We start from the raw sequence: 24059 nt of genomic DNA on the forward strand, positions 1-24059 counted from the left end.
AGAATCAGTCATTCACAAAAGATCAAATAAAACTGCACCGGAATCCTTGGGGATATATAAAATGGCAGTTGAAGACAGGAGGCTGAGTACTACAAAAAAGCTTATGAGAAGATTTCACTGTCATGAGTGATAATGCACGACCATATCTCCCAGTATTTTATAATTATTATAAAATGGCAGTTACTCTGATAGAAGATACGTAGAAGATATGTAGAAGAATGGTGGGTATTCTGCTCCACAGAGACACGGAGGAATATACATCACTGCAAGACTACTTACAGCACACGGGAAACCAAAAGTTCCGTAGTTTGACACAAAGCTGGCACTCTGCCAAACTACGTTAAAGCCAAAACAATCTCATGCATCAAGTGGTACTTTTCCAGTTTTTTTTTTCCTCATTGTTTTCCCAATTTTTACTATTCCCTCTGGCAGTAGATACATGCTAACTAGGAAATACAGAACTGAAGTCCAGCCTGACAGATGGAACCTTCAAGTTGCAGTTCAGATCCAAAGATATGCTTCATCTCACAACTAATATAAATGCAACTTACTTTTGCAGTGCGTAACATTAGTGGAGCCATCAAAATCTGTACTTGTGTTCCCAGGGCAGGTGATGCAGTAGTTTTGACCAAACTCAGGCTGATATGTTCCCACAGGGCATCGGATACATCTGTGTGTTGTGGAGTTGTAGTAGTGTCCAGGAGAACAATGAACTGTAAGGTATGAGGCATATTATTTTCAGACAGTAGCAATCTCCAGTGCAGAGAGAACTTCCCTCTACCCTGGTATCCTGGTTTGAGGACATGACTCATGATCCCTGTTCTGCAATATACTTATTATGCCATAAAAGGCAAAAAAAGACACCAGCTCCCAGTATTTCCCATTGCAAAGGACCTTCTAACTAGAATTATGTTCCAAAGACTAGAGCTAAACCCTTACAAACTAGTAACACGTACTACATGTCTCTCACTGTATTTAATACAGTGGTTTCCAATGCGTTTGTAATAAATGGAAGCTGATACATATCTGCCTTAACAAGAAAAATGCCTTTCACAATAGCCGGAGAGATATTTCCATTAGTGTCTGTTTGCCAGGGCCAGCATGTCATTCCAGTAACTAAACCAAAATGCATTTGGGCAGATTCCTTCTTCCGCGTTTGCTCTGGAAGTTCACATTATGGAACACACATTGTGTTGCACGCTTACAGTTTCTGCCTAGCCCATTAATAATCAATCCTTAACTTCATATAATTTCGGTAGCGGTTACTTTTTCTAATTTGGTAAATAAAAATATATAGGACGTGAAGGCTAAAGCATTGTCTCATGCAAGTGTTTGTCTTATTTATTGCCATGCACTGGGGCTGATTCACTTACCAGTTGCAGCGCTGACTCTACCTGCCTGTGGTAAATTCCAAAGCAAACCATAAGGCTTGTTCAGTCTCCCTGACCAGGAGATCATTCCTAGTTTACAGATTTTCTGACCATTTAATTTAATCACACACCCTGTTTCTACATGCAGTGACTGTGTGTGTTTTGGAGCCTTTGAAAGCCCCTTGGCATTGAAGCTTACAAACAAAAGGGCAAGCAGCAGGGATATGAATTGTGGAAAGATTTGAAAGTCACCTTTGGTTTCGCAGTCTTGAAAGGAAACAGCACCTTCATACTTGGTGACAAGCCCACCGCCACATGGAAAGCAGAGGGTCCTTCCTGGTTCAGGCTGGTACGTACCAAGAGGACAGACTCTACACGGTTTAAAACCATCTGAAGAATAGTGCCCAGGAGAACACTGCCCTAGAAATGGAAAATTATCATTTATACCAGTGAGCTGACTTTTCTGGACAAAGTATAAAACCCACTAGTAGTTAACAATGCTTCCTTTAACTTAAACACATAACATCAAGACAGCTGCAGATCAAATTCTAATCTTACCTGCTGATTTTGTATTTTTCCCGTAACTCCTTCCTAAAAGCAACACCAGTAAATGCAACTAGTTTCTTAATAAGCAATTTGCTACCTATGTTTGGTTTGTTGTTGCTTTTTCTTTTTTTTTTTTAGCAAGGGCTCTATCAAGATGTTTGAATACTTTGTACTTTCACCAATTCTTTAACCTGAGAATTTCAAAGCACTTTGTAGGTAAAAAAATGAAGCTTTGCACCATATCTATGAAGCAAGCAATTGTTTATATTTTTTTTACATTTCCATTTCATAGCTAGGGAAACAGTAGATCATGGGATTTACCAGACTGGGTGGGACCAGTCCAGCACCCTGCCTATGAGAACAGCTGACACCAGCAGCTTTCCAGATAGCTGTGAAAACTAGTGCTTGTCAGAAGCTCTTCTGCAGAAAACAGTGATTTGTATAAACCAAAGCACTTTGTGAATAAGTCTACTGACAGATACAAGGTAGTTTCAAAACTTGCTCTCCAGGCAGTTTCTGATAGGCATGTGTTTGGCTTGATTCTTGCTAGCTTGAGTACTTTACTCCTTGACAACCTCCCTGAGAATCAGGCTGTCAAGTTTTTCAAGATTATGGCATTAATGCCTATCTTCACACCACCCCAGCCTGAGAGAGCAGCCCTATGAGATGTTAGGTGTTCCCTGAGGTTGCCTAATCCCTAAACTTCATAATTTAGCTTCCCTGAGAACTGAACAGCAGGCAGAAGCAACTGGCTTGAAAACCTGAAACTTTGGAGAGCTCCAGGTGGGGTCGGGGTCTCTTAAGAACCTGATACTTGCTGGGAAATGTTGGGGGCATCCACTATCTTGAACCCCTGTCACTTAGGATGAACAGAGCTCCTTTCTGACAAAAGCCAAACTCCTATGGACACTTGCGGGACCAGGATTTCTGGGATTCAGTTGCGCTCCCATCCCAGTTGGCTGGAATATGACTGTACAAGCTGGCTGCTGTGACACAGACCTCCAAGAAATATTATGACATTACTAATTTGAAGACAATTCTGCTATTGTTTTTGTGGCAAAACTGATCCATCTGGTCTGGTCCAACTGGTCACTGGACTTTAATATGAAGGCAGTTAATGAAGACTGGATTTGGATCTGGATTTTAGTGTGAAAATTAAGTACTTGTGAAACATGGCTTACAGACATCCTTTTAAAGAAGCGGTACAGTTGGTTTTAATACCGCTAAATACCAAATGCTTTCAGCACTAATGTGTCTCAGTCCTTACCTGCATAGAAGAATGACCCAACTTGCTCCTTTCTTGCCTTCTGTTTTGAAATTGCCAACAACATTGATCTGAGGAGATTTCCCTGAGAAATGCCCTAAATGACTAGGTCTCCTAATTGTGTTTTGGTGTTGTACCTACATGGATCGCATGTTACTTAAGTATCTTACTCACTTGCAGCTACAACATAGAGCTCTACACGATAGGCACTTAAAATCTCTTACGTACTTGTATGTGCCTCACCTGTAGGGATGAGGATTTCGGTCATAGTTTTTTTGTCATTACAGAGGCATTGCTGCTCCAGAAGATATGATGCAAAAATACTATTGATTACAGGTGGTGAGTACATTTCTAACAAAATCTGTGTTCAGCAAAATACACTGCTTCATCACACACGCTGACACATTTTATGGAGACATACTGATTTTGATAAAATCTTTGACAGCGAGGTTTATGAAATCCAAAGCATATTCCCTCTTGCCACTTTCAGAGAAAGAGAAAAGGGGAGAGTTGAGCAGAAAAACAGACTGGCGTGATCTGACAACAAACATTTTGAGACAGATCCACTGTGCAAAAATAATGAGAAGGGGCTGCTTCTTGTTGTTGTGCAGAGCAATAATTCAAATGCAAGCCTTGAAACAAAAATATTTTTCCTCTAGTCATTGTGCTGCTGTCAGTACACTATATTCAACTTTATTAAACTCAGATTTTAATTGGATTATCTATTCTTGTTGGATTTTGGCTAAATACAAGTCAACAAAACAAAGATGCGCAAGCATTTCAAGAATTTTTCTGTGATAGTTCCTTCATACATACATCAGGAAAATCTACCATATGTTTAGACTGGAGACACCAGAGTTATTTTTTTATTCAGCGAATGGGGAAAAAGCAGCAGTTTCTCAAGTGTCGTTCATTGTATATTCACTCTAGATATCCTTGAAGAGAGCATTAATGTAAATTACATGGATGAGTTAGAACTTGTTTAGCAGAAGGACAGACTTCTTTCGAAGTCAAATAATGTATCTGCTATAAACTAGATTTTGCTCATCTGTAATGAAATAAGGTAAAGAAAATAATTAACAGTTGTGTCTTAAAACTTTATCTTGATCAATTTACAGTAGCAGCATTAACAAACTGAACTTCACAGCTCCCTTCTGAAACCAGGTATTCTCATCGTTATAATCTAATTTATATATCACAAAGTTGAGTCAGAGACGCTCAGTGAATTCAAGCAGTGTTGAAACTTGTAGTCATTAGCTCTGAGTCCAGGTTACAGATTCCTGTAGCATAACTATCTCAAAATTATGATGGCTGCCGATTAGACCAGGTAAACCGCATCTCATGCAAAACATTAAATCAGCAGGTTCATTAGACTCACCAATACCAGTCCAAAGTAATCCATCCCTTTGGCTCACAATATACCTGACGAGTCCTTACAAGTCGAGGTATGTCCAGATTCCATACCTGACTTGAAGCAAAGCGCTTTGCTTGGCTTGCTCATTTCCATACCATAACTCACATTGCTGCAGCAGGTCCCATCTTCTTGTTGGCAATGTCAGTGGATGGAACAAGCCAAAACATTTTGTGTATTGCTTGTAAGTGCACAGACATTTCTTCTGTTACCTTTACAAGACAGAAGTGTGGAAGGCTCTCCCCTCTTTTAACTCCATGCCTCAAAGGCTGTGTGGCAACACCTAATCCTTTTATAGTCAAATTAAACTTGCCTCCACATTCTGACACATTCCGGGCGCCCGCTACTCCCTGTCCATCGTTACTTGGGCAAGGCTCACAGGTAAGTTGACCTTCTGTGTCTTGGTATGTTCCTGGTGAGCAAGGAACGCACTGATTATGTTCTCCGCTATAAAAGGTGCCCGTGCTGCAGGTAACTGAGAAAAGAAAAGGGGAATCTACATAAGGACTTTCATTTTGATCACATCATTTGCCTTTATATCAAACATTTAGAGAAGATGGATCTCTTTGGCCCCAGTATTAGAGTGGCATATGTTTTACATATGTCAGTCCAGGATCCTCACCTGATCTAAACAGGCCCATCTCCACTGCAGTCTAGGTCAATTTACATCAGGGCGAGGTCCTTCTTCTATTGTTTAAGCCATTAAATGGCGTTGTACTGCACTGAAGCGTTTATCAGACATATGTTGTTAATAAAGCTGATGCAGTCTTAGTATATTGCAGCTTAATTAAGACAGTGGTGCATAACATATGGGAAATGATGCGAATTTTTAGTTTACATTAGGTGCATTTATGTGTTGGTTTTGCAGAAGATGGCTACAAAAAGTCTGTTGCTTGAGATCGGTTCTAGAGATTTGTCTGAGGGCAATGTATCCCGTGTAATATTTTATGTTTCTTGGCACTCAAATACCCCAACTGGAAAGCATTTTAAACATAGATATGAATCCACATACTTTTCTTGCTGCAACAAAGCATGTAACTGCATTAAATGTTTTTCTCTGCTGGATATAGGTAGTTAAAATGCATGGGTTTCTAGACACTAATAGCAACGGTCTTTCAATACAGTTACTAAATCACTGTTCCCATATGATGGAAACAGCCTCTGAACCAAGTCATTAGAGGCACCTATCGGATCTGCACTTAACTATTTCTTTTTGCTTGTAAATCACTTGGTGTCTAAAAGAAGGTGGAAAAATAGATATGCTGTTTTTGAAAAGATGACTTTTAAGTGATTAGAAAGCTTGCAGTACTGAGAACTGCCATTAATAGGTTTGTGTTAGCACCTTGCCCCCAGTGAAGCACTACAGCCTGATAAACTTGGAAAAGGCTTAAAGAAATTAGGTATTTTACATAAAGTTAAAATAGACTGCCATAGATTTTTTTTTTTATTAGACCTCAGGTGTTAAATATAAATATATCCATGTGTCATGGATTGCTTGGTGGTGAGGAGAGTGAGAGAGTCAATATAAAACTAAATGCACAGCACCTAGGCAAACACCATTTTACTGTTTTACAGAATTGTAATTATGTTTTCATGCGACGCTGGGAGCAACTGGGAACTCATTGCCAACATTGCCTTGTGACAGGTCTTGATATATACCAGCTGACAGCATGGGAATGTATACATATATATGCTGCTTTTGTTCTCCTGCAATCATTTAATGAACTTCCTTCAAATTCTTATGAACCGCCAGTGGTCCATGCACATATGCTCAGTAATACTGATCTAAATTGTCTGTTATCTCAGAGATTTCCTGCCTGGCTCACTAGGGACAACTGAATTTTGAATTGCTTGTTTTGGGGGATATGGCTGACTAGAGTTGTTGGGACTTACCGCATTTTCCATCCTGCAGCACTTGCCCTGTACTGCAAGCTTCATGCCCTTCAGTAGCTTTAGCTGGCTTCTGAGCCACTTCATATTCTGTCCCAGAAAACTGAATGTAAAATTGCTGTTTATTAATAGATTTCCTCAATGTTTTGATTGCAGTTTGCAGCTTCTGCTCCATCCTTTTCCGAACACAGTCCATGTTACAGGTGTCTAGATGGGAAATGATAAGAAAACTAGAAGCAATTGAGATTCATGTTTAAAAAGAGGTGCTTAACAAGAACCTTAGCCTGCACTGCACTATAACACCTCTGTTTGCTTCACTGTCTTCTCCTAATTCTAACTCACTGTCGTCTTCTTCTAATTGCAGAAGCAGCTCACTGTATTCAAAATCAGGCCTTTTAAAGGGACAAGATAGTACACTGAGGTCCATCAAACTGAGTTTCGTGGTCTGTAAGTGCACACTGAGTACTGATATCTTATCTCTAGCATTAAGAAATCTGGTTATACTGAGTGCACAGGGAGAGGGCTGCAGAAAGCATCAATCCCACTGTGCTGTACTTCCGGATATGTGTTCAGTCTGCCACCACTAATGTTTCTGAATTTTCTCTGCCCGTGCTTTACTCAGTTGATTAGGAATTCTTCCCACTTCCCTGACCAAAACACCTGAATGACATAAAGAAAGGTGCTTTCTGGCACAATTACTATTTGAATCACTCAGCTAGTGAGGTAACCCTCAGGGTTAAGAAACCTGCCTTTGAGGGCTGACGTGTTTATAAAATTTAGCCCATGTTTTCTTTGGCTGGATTTTATAGCATAATATTCCATTTCATTAATAACTTGAAGCAATTCTTTTTCTTGCTGAAGTTTGTTATGAAAACATGAATTTTCCAAATGTGTGATAAAAACGTTTGATTCTCAGACTGAAGTTTCAGCAACTTACATTTTGGAAGATTTTTTTATTGTCGTTGTTGCAGAACTTACACCTAACCCTTATGTTCTCTGTGCATCAATTAGCACTTCTGCTGTTTAAAGAAATTAGACTAAATTACTTAATTACATGACTTAACTTGAGGCTTTGAAGGAATTTTGGTGCAGGTTCAATCTTTGTTCCTTTGGCTGAATTCCATACCTGATTCCTTTCAATTAAATCTCTGAAACTTCGAGTTTGGAAAGGCTGTTGAACGAGGCTTGTGCTAAAACGTTTGCATGGCAGCTTGACGAAATAGCATCAAAGAGGTTCTAACAACACACCGAGGAACTGAATTCTGATTTCTCTCCACAGACAAATCTTTCACAAACCTGAGACTTCTTCTGACTTCATCTCCACTTCAAACTCTGCGGTGATGTGGGACACTTCTTTTGACGGTGACTTGCGGCCTCGGCGCTTTTTCTTGGAGGAATCGCACTTGAGATTCACAAAGGTCACCTGGCAGTTGTCTGTACAAGGCAATTGACCTCCTTTGCATAAGAGAAGCAATATAGAAAAGAAATCAAGAAGCAAAGTGGCAAGTGACAGGCTAGTAAGCAGTATCTCAGCTGGGTTATCATGAATGCAGCGCCAGGCTTCATAACATTTCACACGCGTTGTCAAACACCTCTGTGCAATTTGGGGTTTGTTCATTTTGCTAGTGAATGCAGGAGGCAAACATACAGTGTGGTGACGCTCAGCTGCACACTGGTACCTCTAATGCCTATAATTGCCTGTCTCTCTTCTGCGTAAGGATTAGAAAGCTCTTTACAGAAATGAGTTAAGATCAGCAATACTATATACAGTCATTTGGTGGTTAATCAAAGCAAGAGAGTAAATTTTCAGAGTCATGACAGCGGCAGGCCTGGGCCTCTAGAAACTACCAGCTGGTATTCCAACTCTTTCAGCAATGACAATCAGCAGATATCAAACTTTTTAAAAGCCTTTGATTTGGAGGTTATGAAAATATATTTGAAGGTTTTATCTGAGGGGAAATCACAGAATCATTTAGGTTGGAAAAGACCCTTAAGATCATTGAGTCCAACCATTAACTAACACTACCAATTCCACCACTAAACCGTGTCCCTAAGCACCAAGTCTAAATGTCTTTCAAATACCTCCAGGGATGGTGACTCAACCACTTCCCTGGGCAGCCTGTTCCAATGTTTGATAACCCTTTCGGTGAAGACATTGTTCCTAATATCCAATCTAAACCTCCCCTCAAGCAACTTGAAGCTGTTTCCTCTCGTCCTATCACAAGCCAGAGGAACCGAATGTCCTCATCAATTAAGTGTAAGCTCTGAGGAGAAAGGCCACAATCTGTTCGGAGACAGTCACATAAGCATCCTCTTCCTATATAAAGACATCTATGTGAAAAACATCCTTTTTGTGATAGGCGATGGACCTTCCAGGTCAGGGAGAAATTTCTAACACTCAGGCCATAAGAAGGATTTCATTCCAAGTGTGTGATTGTATGATATAATCTTACTGTTAGACTCAGAGGTTCAGAAGACATAACAAACACAAAGCAAAGCAAGCAAAGGACAAAGAAATAGATCCAAGAAGCACATTCCCATGGTGACTGTATGGACCAAAACCCCCAACTTCTATGACTTTAAAAATGAGTCTGATAATCACATCTTATTAAAAGAAGACAATACATAGGGACAAGGAAAGCATCTTGAAAACTGAGACTTGTTTTAAGCCTATACTTGGAAAATTAGAGAGAGAAATGTCTAGATTGTAGGGTAAAGATAAAATATGACTCTAAATCTTTAAACCATTAGTGTTTTTTTAGGATAGCTATTTTTACTCTTCTCTGTTCAGGGCTCATATATGACTCCTCACTCACTAGCAAAAGTGGTGGTAAGACAGATTCACAACAAGGAATATATCACTAGAAGATATTTGCTGTAAGCTGCTAAGTTGTGCGAAGCAACTATATGAGCCATTGCAATTACACCAATACTGTGTATTAAAATCCAGATTTTTTCGAGTTAATATTAAATTAAATGAACCCCAAATATTTTAAGCTGTGGAAATGCACAGCAATAACAGCCCCAACACTCTTTAATTGTCCCTGTCATGATATCTAGGGGATGGAGGACAAGAAATAAATGTCATGAAAATCTCTTAAACACATATAACTTTTAAAATCTTTTTTGTTCAACTTTAAAAGTGACATTCAAAAATAATAATAATAAAACCCCATACCCAGTCATACCGAGTTTTAAAAACGTCTGATTACTTTGATTCATACTGTCATAAACTTTTTTTAATTTCAGAATTTTGGTAATTAAGTCTAAATCTTCTAAATTTTTTTTCTAACATCATAATTACTCACTCCAACATAACAAAAGTTCTAAGGCTGTGTAACATCAGATTTCGATTATAACTTTACTGCTTAGGGGTTGTCTTTACTGTTGCAATGGGATACTAATCCAGCATAAAGCAAATAAATAATAGCTTCTTTTTTTTTCTTTTATAAACCTCATTTGGGAAAACTAAACCAAACCAAACTGACACTGTTTCATGTAACTTTGCATTGGTCATAGCTTTTTGTCTCAGGATATTTCTGCCATTACCAATGCCAGAAAAAGGATCAGCTTAATTCCAAACTCATACACTTTTGAACAAAGACTTTTCAAAGCAACTGGTGACATTTCAGCACTGTCCAATCCAAACCCAAGGCACTGTTCAGCTAGAGTGTGAACCTTGGCCTGAACTTAAATTCAGATCCAAATATAAAAACCATTATTTTTTTTTCCAGCTGCAGTGTGAAAACAAAATATGCAAACAAGAAAGCAAACAAACCAAAAAATAGAATGCTATTTACATGTTAGAAGAAACCACATACCTAAAACAGCTTGCTTCCCAGAATCTTTTGTTTTTTCTTTGCTGCGAGGCCGTAAATGGCACTTTGCATCTTTAATTTTAAAACGAGCTTTCTGCTTGATTGGAGGTGCTAATGAATCTGTTGATGTAAAGTAAAAAAGCTATCATTTGGCATGCAGATGAAATGACGTCTGGAACTTATTTTTAGAAACAGACTCAAAAGCCTTCTTGCACCACAGAAAAGGGACAGCCCAAGAGTTATACACCTTGCACAAGAGAATCTATTTCTGTAAGTTCATTTTTTTGTGTAAGCATTTACTCTTGAGCTCATAAAGTTCAATGAATTTGCTAGTATTGCGCGTGCTCTTCACGTATGCTTCTCCTACAGCAGGCTTGTTATCTTGGTGGAATTTGGGTGAATTTGTCTCTTACTATGAAAGCAGTAAGACTGACTCTCTGTCTGCGACTTCCCATATTACTTGGCTGTAGTTCTGCTCTTGCTAATGCCAACCAGGAGTAAGATTAATTTAGTGGAGCTACGCTGTTGGCAGTTCAAAACAATCCAAAGGAAACATCTTTATTTGACTGTGGTCTATGGTTTGCAAGCTTTATTCTTCAGCTTGAAATCCAAGCCAGTTACGTCTTGTGACTTTAAAGGCTGTTATACAGCCATGCACTGCTTAGAAAATGTAGCTGCTGACTGACTTCCTCACAAAATCCATGGTGGAAAAGGCTTGGCCTGGCCCGTCACCTGCCAGCTGCTGTGGGCTGCCCGTGGGGCCCAGGGCAGGCGGAGGGTGGTCACAGCTAAGTGCTGCAACGTGGGTCCGTCTTGCCTTGGGAGGGCCTTGCTGAACCAGGACTATAGAGGTAGCCTGCCCCTGTGCCACAGCAGCCACATCTGCTGCTGTGTTACCTCACTCCACAGCATTGTACCTCCTAACGCATTCCAAATGTATAAAAAAATACGTGGTTAGAGAACTGGCAAATTGGTGAGAAGTACAGCAGGTAATGATACATAAAATGGGCTGACACTTTCCACTGCTGGATGCTGTTTCAGCTGCTTCTAATTTTGCCGGACTTCAACCATTTTGAGCTGAACGTTTTTTTATGCTGAGTATCAGCTTTAGGACATATTTTGAAATGTCTCTGCAAAAATAATCCAGCCATTTCCGAGAACAAGATGTATGAAACACAGTATGTGCTCATAAAAGTCTCATAACTTTTTTATTGGGAATCCCCAGTAGGAGGATTCCGTGCTCCTAAGGAACGACTTTGCAGGTGAGGGCTGGGACCCACCATAGCCTTCTGCTCTTGTGCCACTGATGGGCAACTCTGGCTCACTTCCAAGTCTGGGAAGAAATTTGCCTTACTGGACTACGGAAAGTACAGTATTCTAAATATTTGTCCTTATTGAATATATCTCAAACCTTCACCGCTCCTACACTGACCTACCAACACAATGCCGCACCGGAAGGCACCTAAGCACACTCCAGCCCTCAAGGAGAGGCTGGAGAAAAGCAAGCCTATGCATGATGAAACACAGGCTACCTTAATCCTGGCCTTGTGTAACTTTAGAGCTATATGTCTTACAACTCCCAAATGGTCTGGGGGACCTCCATCCCCTACCCCCTCGACACCAAGGCCCGGGCGAGCAGGAGAGCACCTACCTGCGCAGCTGGGCAGGGTCGCGTTGCGTTTCTGCTGAGCCTTGCCTTGCTGGACGGGAACGCCACAGCTCAGCGTGTAGCTGTTCTCCGAATCTGTGGGGCAGAAAGCAGAGTCAGCACATGTGGCAACAGCCTCACAAAGCATCTGCTCCCCTTGTCACCCCCAGCATTAACGTTTGGTGCTTGAACAAACTTATTAATACTGCTAAATAAGGAGACATTTTAAGTGCTGAACTTGAATTTTCAATGGCTGAAATAGTTTGCCAAGGTTTACTGCTTCAGTGTTGACTACAAATTTTGTTCCTTCCAGCACTGAAATGTTATGTTTTATAACCAATTTGGCATGAGGTTAGCTGTAAATAATCCCATGGTGCACAAGTAGCAAATATTTTCTGTTTGTCCGTGGCAGAGCCCTTGCGCTTTGATCATCTCTATAATTTAAAAAATAAACCACATACTTTCATAATAATTTTAGCTTCAGACTCTGACAGAATTTATTGACAGGAACAAAAAAATAACATACTTAGAACCATAACGGGGTTTACATATTGCACAGATAAAACTGTGTATTGGTGCATACAAATTAGATAAATGCATGGTTCCAGTAATCTCTGCTAAACTGAAAATAAAGTGTGAACAGCTCTACCGCATATAATGCCAGGTCTAAAGTGAAAAGTAGACACCCTTGCGGAAAACAATCCTGTGTCAGAACCAAAATATATATTAAAAAGCAATGCCCCCACCCCACCTGCCTTGCAAGACTGCGTAGATGAAAATTACCCGCAGCAAATGATACCAAAAAAGGGGGTGGGGGGAGATAAAGTGCCTCAGTTACTATAACACTGAGCTGAACTATGACCAGCAAAATTTATTAAAACCCAGCAGCTAATACTGAGAGATCCTTTTCGCCACACAGCCTCCTGAGACAGATTTAGTTGTATCCATTTTGTATGAGACCGTAAGGTTTAAAGCTGTTGTTTGGTCATCCTTTGCTCCACAGTGCCCCTGGCTGAGTTGATGGAAGTTTTATGGCTACCCTGGCTGGCGTGGGACCTTGATCACATGCTGTGGCAGCCACAGCATTAAATTTGCCAGTGTGTCCCACCTGTCCTCTCCTGCCCCTGCCTCAGCCTGTGCTCGCCAAGCTGAGCTCCTCTCAGGGGGACCCTCCGCTTTGGGATTTGTTTCTGCTCCTGCTCAATCACACAGTTACAGGGTATTTCTGGCTATGATGCAGAGTTCATCATTTTAAGCAGATGCCTGGATAGGCACAGGGGAGTCTAGTCAAGTTGAAAAACACGGTACTAAAAATTAGCAGAAATTCACTGAAATCAACCGTTCATTTTTCTCTCACTTCTGACATAGCAATTCAATACATAAAAATTTTTCTTTTGCCCCATCCTGGTTAAGGTAGATGTGTCTCTCAGGTTTTTGTTAGAATTTCCCCACTGCCACAAACGACACCTCAAATTAAACAACAAAGGGCCAAAACTCTAATGTAACTGACTGACAGCTCTTCTTGTATTTAATGATGTGCATGTCTGGCCCAATTTAATTTAGAATAACATTTTTGCTCATTTACAGTTGTCCATCACAAAAATTGAATGCAAGAATCATGAATACATTAGCAGAGAAAAATCATCAAGTCACATTCTAGACTCCGGAGAACAAATATACTTTGTACAAACCTGGAACAAAAAGAGTGTTGGATGGGCACGACAGGAAGCAACTCTCTATGCCTCCTGTCTTACTACACACTAGCTGAGCCTTGGGAGCTGGTTTGACATTTGGGAGACATTTCACCATCTCTGAGAAGAAAAAAAAAAAAAAAAAAAAGAAAAAAAAAATCAGACACTGCCCAACCCAGAAGCTTGTGCATCCACTTGCATACAGTGGTGGGGAAAGGTGGAAGTGACAACAAGGCAAAAACACAGGCTCGAGCATTTCTGAAATAAGCACACATTAGGGAGACAGTATCCGGGATCTGGATCTTGAGCTTGGACTTGAAAAGAAAACTCCTTCACATTTTTAAACCTAAACTGTAGATCAGTCTTTCCCTCCTATCCTCCACTTTGGGACTGTTCAGGTCCAAATCTGCACTCTGAAAGGCAAGTGTCTCTCTAATTATGAGCACAATTCTGTGTGCACATCTTGATCTCATAAGCAACAAGTAATAGTAATGACCTGACATGTCCTCTCCCCCCTTTTGGAGGCACAGCTCTCTGGTTTAACAGGCTAACCCCCACACCGTGCACAGGAGTCACCCTCACAATGATCTGTTTATTTAGATGATCGCTAAAATGGTATTTTCCGCTTCTCACTCCAACTCTTGCAGCTTAATTTCAGCTCCATGCTCAAGCTTCTGGAAGTTGAAAACCTCCCAGACAGGCAGAGGTGAGGCAGTACATGCTGGGGTGGAGATGGATAGTCCCACCGGTCCTTGCAGCTGCCAATGAAATGCCCTGAGCAACGCTAGAAGGGACACTGTGACACACACAGAGACATCAGCCATTTCTCATCAGTGCCTATGACATGAAGCACATTGTGGCTTGTGCGACGGAAATACCCAGATTCTCCTCTTGGCTTCATGGCAGGAAGAAGACAGACTATCCTGCAGGTCTCACAAGCTGCTCTTCATATTTGGGTAAGGGACGGTTTGTGTTTTCGCTGAAACTACATAAAGTTGTTATGAATTGTTGGACCAATCTCTGTGCTTCACCCTGAGATGACAGTATGCCACTGATAATTATAATCCTGCATTTATTTTGACATCTTTTGGGACCAAAGTGTTATTTAACTACATCTTTCTCCACACAAATGACAAGGTTCAGTCCCAGCTGGAGCCAGCAGGTGCCATCACTACCTGCACTGAGGCAGCCTCAGGATACCCTCCTTTCCCCGAGAGATTTAACTTCTGCACTGCCTGCTGGCCAAGTGCAGCTGGGCACCTCTTCAAGCAGATATTTCACACTACATCCGTTGGTTAAATCTCAGCCAGGTGTCTGGAGAGCAGTTCTTGCTTCAGCCCCGTAAAAAGCCTGTTCAGGTACATATGCTGTTTCTCCGACTGTTCCTTGCTCTTTCTTCCAAACATGCTCACCTTACAAGATGGACTTGTCCAACTCTTGTTTTGCTCACGGCTGACTGTGCTACTGCAAATGTCATTTTCCTCAGCTCACCGCTGAACCACACCAAGGCTGCGGGGAGATCAGAGCTGCGGCATCCGAGTCCAGTAGGAAACAGCCAGACTGGTTTGGGAAGACCCCAGCAAAACTGGGATGAAACAGGGCAATTCAAATGTCGTAGCTTGGCTTGAGTGCAGAGCAAGGGTCCCAGGAGCTACCAGCTGGTTTGTGTTCCTGGCCTCACTGCTGGTTAAATATAAATATATACAAGTCCCTTAAACACACCTGATGTTCACATCTCAAATATGGGAATAATCATCCTCCACTTACCTCCCTCCTAAGGCCTTTTATGTTGCTTTGGTGATGTTTTTAAAAAAGTAATTTCTTTGGACTGAGGAGACAACACAAGCGCAAAGTGTCATTGCTGAGCAAAAGAGGATTTTGTTACTGCAAATGCCTCCAAATCATGTGGCATTCAGGATCATTAGATAGTATTCTCTTCCTTTTTATTATGCTTTTATATCAATGTAGAATGCAGTTTCCTCTAAACAATGTTGGTAATAAAGGCAGGTGATCAGCAGGGAGATGACACTCATTTTAAGCCTCATTAAATTGATCAAATAAAAGTGTATATCATTATAGACGGGTGTTCTATTTTCCATCTTCCAACTGGGTATTACAAATAATGAAGAGAAATTTACAACTAGGAAAATATTTTCAATACAGCCTCTTACCATTGGAACACCATTCTCAGTAGGTTGAGAGGGAATACAGCACAAAACTTCTGTGGTCTAACTATAAACCAGACCTCAAAAAATTTTAGCCCCTGCTGTTAATTTACAAACTCCTTTCCAGAGGACTAACTGGCACATTGCAAGGGAGACCTAGTGGACCACTAAAAAAAAAGAATTAACCATTTCTTACTCCTATAGTACTCAGTTCTCTAGATAGCAGTGAAGGTAATATACATAAAGGTAAGCAGGAAAAATGAGGTACTTAATTGTAGTTAGGAAGAAAGTTGGTGACAAAGTCTGAAACCCAACCTGAGGTACTTACCCCTCACCCCAGCCCACCTTGGTTGTAAGGTGCTTTCTGTACTGCTCTATCTAAGTGAAAAAATGCCACACTTGCATGATCATGCAGGAGGTCAGTGCAGTGCTCTCTACTTCAGACTATAGTGCTTTCCCCCAATACGTGCAGAGCTTCCCTGAAGTAAGGTCCCCCCCTTTCTTGTTCTGTCTTGCTCTCTACTAGGTATTAGGCGTCAGCCCCAAACATATATTGAGAAGTCAGTCATGGTTAAAAAACCCCAAACAAACACAAACCCCACAACCTAAATTTGACTATGAAAGACCTAAGGTATGCCATTGCCATCAAAAACATGAAAACAGGATTAAAATCTCACAGAAAATAATTTGAGTGGCTGTAGCCACGGCCAAGATTTCCTGTGCTTCAAATGAGACCCCAGAAAAAAAAAGTAATCTGCTTAAAGGATCTGCCACAAAGTAAGTGGCACTAGCAGCAAGTGCCATAATAGTGGTCTCAGGGTTTGTGTTCATCGTAATGAATACTTCCGATACAGCTAGTGTCAGTACTTTATATTAAGCAGGATACTTTTGAAGATAACTTGAAAAATCGGGGTATGGTGTTGTGAATGTAGATATTAACCTGAATACCTACATTAGCCTTAGAGGGAAACAGAGTTATAGCAGAGGTCACAGAGATGGACAAAGAACAAATAAAGCACAAAACTATAGAATATATAAAATAATAGTAATACTACTTAGATTTGTGTGAATGGAATAGTAAAATAAATTAAAAAATTCAACACAAATAAAATTCAACATATTTCCCATTCTCTAATCCACCTTCTGTTATGTCCTAGCCCATGGACCCCCATAGGGTCAGGTGTTATCTGAGTTTATAAAATGAATTTGGGGATCTGGATTGTGAAAATGCAGCGTCCCTCAGACAAAAACAGGCTTTTCCACCCTCCTGGGAACAGAAGCATCACCACAGTCACCTCTGAGTCAGTCTCCCACGCTTACCAACGCAGTCCTTTTTATTCCAGTGGAGTTTCTTTCCAGGTGGACAGATGCACTCATAGCTCCCCATTGTATTAAGACACCCATAGTCACAGCTACCATTGCTGATGCTACATTCATCAATATCTGAAATGTAATTAAAGTTGAGAAGAGTATTAACCATAGGTACACGTGTATACTGTGCATTAAGATACTATGTGCATAAGGATATCTTTCTACTATATCTTTTATATTTGAGTCTACATAAACACGTATAGATGCAGACAATACTCACATCAAACATTTTTAGTGCATATTTCATGCATTTGTCCTTAGACACACATGTAGCTCCTACCCTCTCTAGAATTTATGTACACAATACAATTTACTTGCCAGGACTGATTAGACTGAAATTTTTGGAAGTACTCAAAAGTTACAAAACATGCTCGAAAGTCTTTGTAGCATCTGGACAATAATACATAATGCATTATATGGAAAAATGTCAAAGGCATAAACATCTGTGAGATTAGATCAATTTTGCATAACAGGGAGATAAATTCTCCATAGTGATTCACAGAGTTTGCTTTTAGAAATTATTCAGATGAAGGAGGAAACTATATATTTGATAGGAACCTGGCAGCTGAAATATAGTTTATTTAGTCTTCTCCTCAAATAAAAATGAAAGGTAAAAGCTTGCAAGAAGGCAAAGAAATTACCAGATATGTTAGCACTGATATTCCACATGAAATCTTTCAACTTTAGATAAATTAGATAAGTATTTGGCCAATATGAGGTATCGCTTTTTTAGTCTATGCAATCAGCATTTATATACTTGTGCTGACACGGCCGATCTCTCCTCTCCTCCCACCACCAGAAATTATGTTTATCCATCACGCTCCACAGGAGTTGTGCTGCCATGTACTCACCTCTGGATCACGCTCGGGCACATTTGGGACACTAGCTGGCACAGGCCAAAATTGATTGTCATATGGCACTAGTGAACCATCAGTTCTACATCGCTGCTCCAGACTCTTTAATTTACTAGTATAGCCATAACCTAAAAGCCCTTGTTATGAACCACAGCCCCGTTCTTTTAGGCACTGCACTAACCTCAACAACAAGTGGTTTCTGCCCTTTGAACGCAGCTACCCATCCGCTCACTAAACGGTAGCGTTGCTGTAACAGGCTTTTACAAGGCATGCAGGTTGCGCCATTTGACATATGTTCAAATGAGCTAGAATGAAACCAAATCAACATGAGATATACTGAACTGCTAATACTCTGGCTTAATGATAGGCCTCAAAATGTAACCACAGAAAGAAAACTGTCACTTAATGTGTTTCTAAGGAAGGTCTGGCCATAAAGGCTCACAGGCTGAGCGTCTAACTGCCTTTCCAAACCATGCCTGAGAGCAGGCCTCAGCTCCGACCGCCATGTGCTTGGCACTGTGTGAATCCAGATGGTTTGCCGGAACAGTCTGAGTTCAAGCCAGCTCTCCCCAGGCCCCAGTTCTGAAGCCCAGTGAGCCCGTCTGAAGGCAGCAGGTGAGGTCCAGGTAGGAGGTGGGACTGATGGGGGATCAGGCTCAAGCACACACTTAGGTCTTGCACTGGTTAACAAATACGTATTTGTTATACACATACCACACATATTAGCCAAGTTTTCCTCTGGCATCCTGGGGCACTTGATGAAAACGTGGGACTATTTACCGGGGCAGCTGCTGGAATCCAGAAAAAGCTTTCTTTTTCTGACACAACATTTTAGCCTGTGTGGTTAAGCAAAAATCTAGAAAGCCCGGAGTGCACGCATAAAAGAAACTGAGAAAGACACCCTAATATGACAGGCATGTTTCTAGACAATGGTATGATTTTTGGGTCAGAGTCAGGACTTCTGGAGGTCCTGGGTCAGCAGTTCCAAAAAGTGACAAGGGAGATAGCCCCAGAAAAAACTTTTTCTGGAAAATTTTGTACGTAGTTGTGAACCCCTACTTTGAAACACACATGTAGTCCACAGCGCTCCTGCCAGCGAGCTCTGGCTGAACTGTTCAAACCTGAGGTCTTGCTGTCAAGTACTTCAGCCCAGAACCAAGCTCCTGAAGAAGCAGCCAAATTCCCAAAGGCATAGAAGAGTCCTGCAGATTCTACTGATTTTCCTAAGCCAATATATACTGCAAGTAGGGCTTTACATAAACAGGTGGTGTAAGCACTAGCACTGTCCTTCTCAAAGATTCCCTTATAACACTACTTCTATTACAAAAGATGCCATCAAAAGGATCCTAGAGAGAGCAACAAGGGTTGCCACTCAGCATGGAAGGCCCAGAAGGACATTGCCACGTGGTTTATTAATTACTAGTAGAGGGGAAGCAAGAAGGAGAGAAAGCTTACTAAAAAGCGAGCTTGCAGTGAATCTTTTTGAAGTTTCTCATTATTTCTCCCTAGTTTTGACTTCTGCTCAGTGCCACATGGATGTCAGCCAGGGTAAGTTATTTGTTCCACTGTAAACATCACTCTCCAGGGGCTGACTAAAACTAATGATAGGCCTGAGCAGCAAAGCTCAGGGCCTGGACACTTCTGGATTCAGAGCTGTCATTTTCAATCTGCCCATTACAGAAAAAAGCAGGAAGTTTGGATCTGGTTATGTTTTTGCCCGAAGTTCAGTACTGAGTATATCCAGTTAGAGTTTTTGTACTAATTCAGCCTTATTTAAAAGACTGAAGCTGAACTGAGGCTGAAGATTATTTAAAGACTGAACCCCCAACTTTGAGGCTTTCCCTAAATTAATACATACATTAAATCATTAAGGAATTAACAGTGAAACTGAAGATCAGTCTCTCCACACCCCATATAGCGTAAGTTCTCAAAACTTTCAGACTCTGATTTTGCTTTCAGAACTTCCCTCAAGTAGAGTCTTTTTCCAAATTCTTTCCTTAGATGGACTCCTATTTCTCCTCCTGCCTGCCTCTACTATACAGCGAATTCATTTTTTACTTACCCTGCTCTATACAAGAGATACTAACATACACCTCCTACACCTTTCTCCTAAAGAGAAGCCAAGGAGGGAGATCAATAGCAGTGTATCACATTAACCCTACAAAATCAGGTGAACTCGGCACTCGGATGGAAGTGAGGGGCTAGCATCTGTTTCTGCCACATCGGTTTGCATTGCACAAACCGAATCCCATGGAATGGAAACATCATGAGCTGTATCTTTTTGGCTCAGTCTGTAGCATGATTTACTTACAAATACATAGAAGACAACTCTTTCATATAATATGTACTGCAATACCTGCTCCACAATTCAAGAGTCATTAGGGACCAACACTGTTCTCAGCAATTCCTCTAGCATGCTTTCCCTGGGCTAAGTCTGACTGAGATCAGAACCTGGCCTGAATACGTGGCTTTTCTGGATTTGAAGCCAGGCCTTTGTTTATAGTATGATGCAAGCTTTACTTAGCTTGTCCCTTGAATAATTTGAATAATTAAATAATTAACTATTAACAATATTTTAACTAAACAAAAGCATTTAGTTTTACATTTAAAAATAGAATGGATTGTTTCTTTTGTGTCAGTATTTTCTAATAAGTAATTTAGATTCAGGGCTTTCAGGTATTATTATAATTTTCTCTTTCCACCTTTGTTTGTGTAATGCTGACCTGATTGGTTAAAAGCACAATTTGGTGCTTTTTGGACTTAATACACATAACAAATCCATAAAAAAACCCCTTTGTTCTCCTTTGACCCTTGTTCTGAACACAATCAAACCTGCACCACTTATTAAACATTTTCAGGCAGGAGATCGCAGCGATACCTGGGGGTGTTAGCCAGGCCAGTGGCAGGCAGTCTTGTACTGTGATATCCCTGGCAAACACAGAACTTTATTTGAATGCTCTAAAATTCTCCTGCCTTGATCAAGTAGAAGTTGAACCTCTAATTTGGTCTCTGTGGTAATACTGCACTATGATGCACTTAAAGACATCCCTCTCCTGGATAAGCAAACATTACAGCACCAATTCTTTCCAGTTATGCCAAAAAGGTTAATGAGCTGATGTAGCTCCACAGAAGATGGGAAGAAGGTATCCCACAGCCTTCCGTTATGAGTTTCACAGGCGGTTTATGTCGCAGTCTGGTGAGGACAAATAGTAATAGAGCAAAAATTTGTAAACTTTGCAAAACTGACATCCTTCTATGCTCTTTGTTGCCCATCATTTGAAGCATTCCTTCTGTAAATACAATTGCGACTAACCTCACTCCTGTGGGAGTACCGATTGGTACTCTACGCTTGTAAACTCTGTAAGGAAGCTTACCCTGTACAGTGTGATGAAACCCAGCCGTAAGGCTGCTTTCCGGTAGCTGTGGAAGAATGGCTGCACCCATGCAACAGTGGATGCAAGAGTCACAGCTGCAGGCTTCTCATCTATACCGAGGCTGCTATATGGCACCATCCAAAAATGCAAGGACATTTTTTTTATTTATGTTCTTCTCCTGGGAATGCTTCAGCAAACTTGAGATGCTGAAATTTTAGTCACATCCAGCTCATGCTATTTTATATTTATTTTAACTATTGGTTTATCATCTTCAGTTCTAAAATCTTCAGCTAAAAGAATGTGTGGCTCAGTAAACAGTTCGCAAAGCAAACAAACAGATAAGCAAAATTCAGTTTCCAAACCTCCACAGTGTGTCAGTCCATACAAGGTGTAGCCTTTATGGCAGAGACATTCAAAACTTCCAGGGTAGTTGATGCAGGTGTGATCACAGGTCCTTTCGAAGGAACACTCATCTATATCTGAATTAATAGAAAAAGCATTAAGAACTTAGGATCCAGTTAAACTGAATGGCTAGAATTTCACATTCAGTTGCAACATCTTGTTACTGATAAAGTATCATTTATCATGCTGGGTAAAATCTGTATAAAATATCATTCTCATTCCTCTAGTGCCATATAAAGAAAGGACTTGCAGGTACATGGAGAAAGGTAAGAAAAGATAATTTAAGAAAAAAACATGAAGACTGTATTATATACGTTCACCATTAGATGGCAACCTTTAACTTCTGATCATATTTACCCAGCAGGGCTGTGGGGGTATTAAGTTTTTTTTTGGGGGGGGGGGTGGAGGGGGTGGGGTGTTAGTGGCACAGTGGAAAAAACTTTTGGGTTGAATCAAGCCATTCCCTCTTTCATCGACCATTCGTCTGACATCTTTCCCACCAGGACAGGGAAGTTGCTCGCAGAATTCTGCTCTGCCTATGAAAGACTGTACAGACAGTTACAAGGGGATAAGCACAGCTACAAGGGGATAAGCAAAGCACTGCCTGAGAATAAGCCAATATCAGGGATGGACAAGGCTGCACCTAAGACACAGAAAATCTTAGTCCAAAGTCCACTTTCTATGTAAGCCAAGAAAATTTGGCCTCTTCCCCTTAAAAAAGTCAGGCATCTCTAATTATCACTGCTCACTAATGGGAAACCCTTATTTACATAGTCTCTTCCATCCAGCTGCCTATGAAGAAAGCAATTAACAGCACATTGCCTCGAAGATAGTACAAAGGTTTTGCTGAGCAGGGTGATATAAAGGTTTATTTGACAGCAGTCATGACAAAATGGACTTGCTGAAAACCGTTATGTTAAAGGTTACATTTAAAGGTACCTTAAATCGCAACATGTGTAAAATAACAACACTTTTGAGTGAATTTTATCCTCAAACAATTAGTTTTTAAAAAATCCTCTTCAGCGATTAATTTTTCTGTTAAAATGTCTGAGAATTAATACAATGGTGTTATTTGAGAGTGGTAATTTTAACAAATCTCATTCCTCCAATATTCCTGAGGTATAAATGAATGGAATAGTATTGCTCTAATAGCTTGCACATTTTCTAGAGTTGCTTATTAAGAACATAACCTGAGCAACATTACTATATATAACTTGGACTTTCATATTATATGTGCTTAGAAAGATGTGGGTGCTTGAAAAAGCTTGAAAACCCACCAATACTTAAGGGTATACTGCCCCATTCCTATATCCAAGTATTATTTATATAGTTTTGATGTTTAATGAAACATTCCAGGTGTCATCCTGCTATTATAAATACAAATACTTCACTTCAAGAACTATAAAATTAAGATATTGTGTACGTGCACACCAACCCAAAATCTGTGTGAGAGTTTAGGAACAAATTTAGAATGTTGTAAACAGCTATATTTTATATGATCTCCAATTTTAAGTGTTTCAAAACATTCGTACAAAAGAGAATTCACAATGTGGAAAGCAAGTGTTCAGGCAAATGCTTTACATAAAATGAAATACACGATGAACAAAAATCCAGGGTATCCAGTTTTATGTGAGCATCACAATCACTTGCTATGATCAAGTAGCCAAAACCAGACAACTGAGATTTTCTTTTTTAAATCTATTTCATTTAAATACATTTTCTATGCATTTTAAAATGTCATTATTTGAGTTCTGAAAGTAATTTCTTTTTAAGGTTTCCTTTATAGTCTTGGAAATATGCAGCTTTTGAAGACACATAAATGGCAAACTGTTTCAGTTTTCTCTAAATACATACATAAAGTAAAATCATTTGGGAATGCAGTTATAGTTTTAAAGGATTTTTAATGCATAAGAAGCCAAATCATACTTCATGGTTTAATTCATGTGTAACCATGTTCGCTATACGGTATTACAGGAAATTTACAAAAGCAGTTCATTTTCTGGCCTCTAACTTACCTCGGAAAGCTCTTTTTCAAACACAATTTCATATTTCTCAATAGTGCTCTTGCCCTGTACTATTTTAGTCAATGGGGTTTATGCGTTGCTTTCACACATACCGTTTTGTGTTGTTAGATATTATGGCTTAGGCCTTTCCAGGTTTTTCTTCACATTAAGAAGGATGCATATCCCTCTTTGCCTGTGGAAACAACAGTCTGCCTAACAGTATGACCAGTCAGCTGCTTGCCAAGTAACAGG

At 40.3% G+C, this 24059-nt stretch overlaps 1 protein-coding gene across 1 annotated transcript in view; it reads right to left on the minus strand.

The window, feature by feature from the left end:
- Positions 1-24059, minus strand: part of SCUBE1 (signal peptide, CUB domain and EGF like domain containing 1) — a gene marked incomplete at both ends in the record, with an annotated part of 216319 nt that overhangs the window by 5431 nt on the left and 186829 nt on the right. The window contains 10 exons of the mRNA XM_082488477.1: positions 552-713; positions 1623-1790; positions 4905-5066; positions 6485-6688; positions 7778-7936; positions 10303-10419; positions 11951-12043; positions 13639-13758; positions 17124-17246; positions 21765-21881. Of these exons, the coding sequence (XP_082344603.1) occupies positions 552-713; positions 1623-1790; positions 4905-5066; positions 6485-6688; positions 7778-7936; positions 10303-10419; positions 11951-12043; positions 13639-13758; positions 17124-17246; positions 21765-21881 (1425 nt within the window). The remainder of the gene's footprint in view (positions 1-551; positions 714-1622; positions 1791-4904; positions 5067-6484; positions 6689-7777; positions 7937-10302; positions 10420-11950; positions 12044-13638; positions 13759-17123; positions 17247-21764; positions 21882-24059) is intronic.

Source organism: Vanellus vanellus (genome assembly GCF_965231255.1).
Source record: "Vanellus vanellus genome assembly, chromosome: 1".
NCBI lineage: Eukaryota > Metazoa > Chordata > Aves > Charadriiformes > Charadriidae > Vanellus > Vanellus vanellus.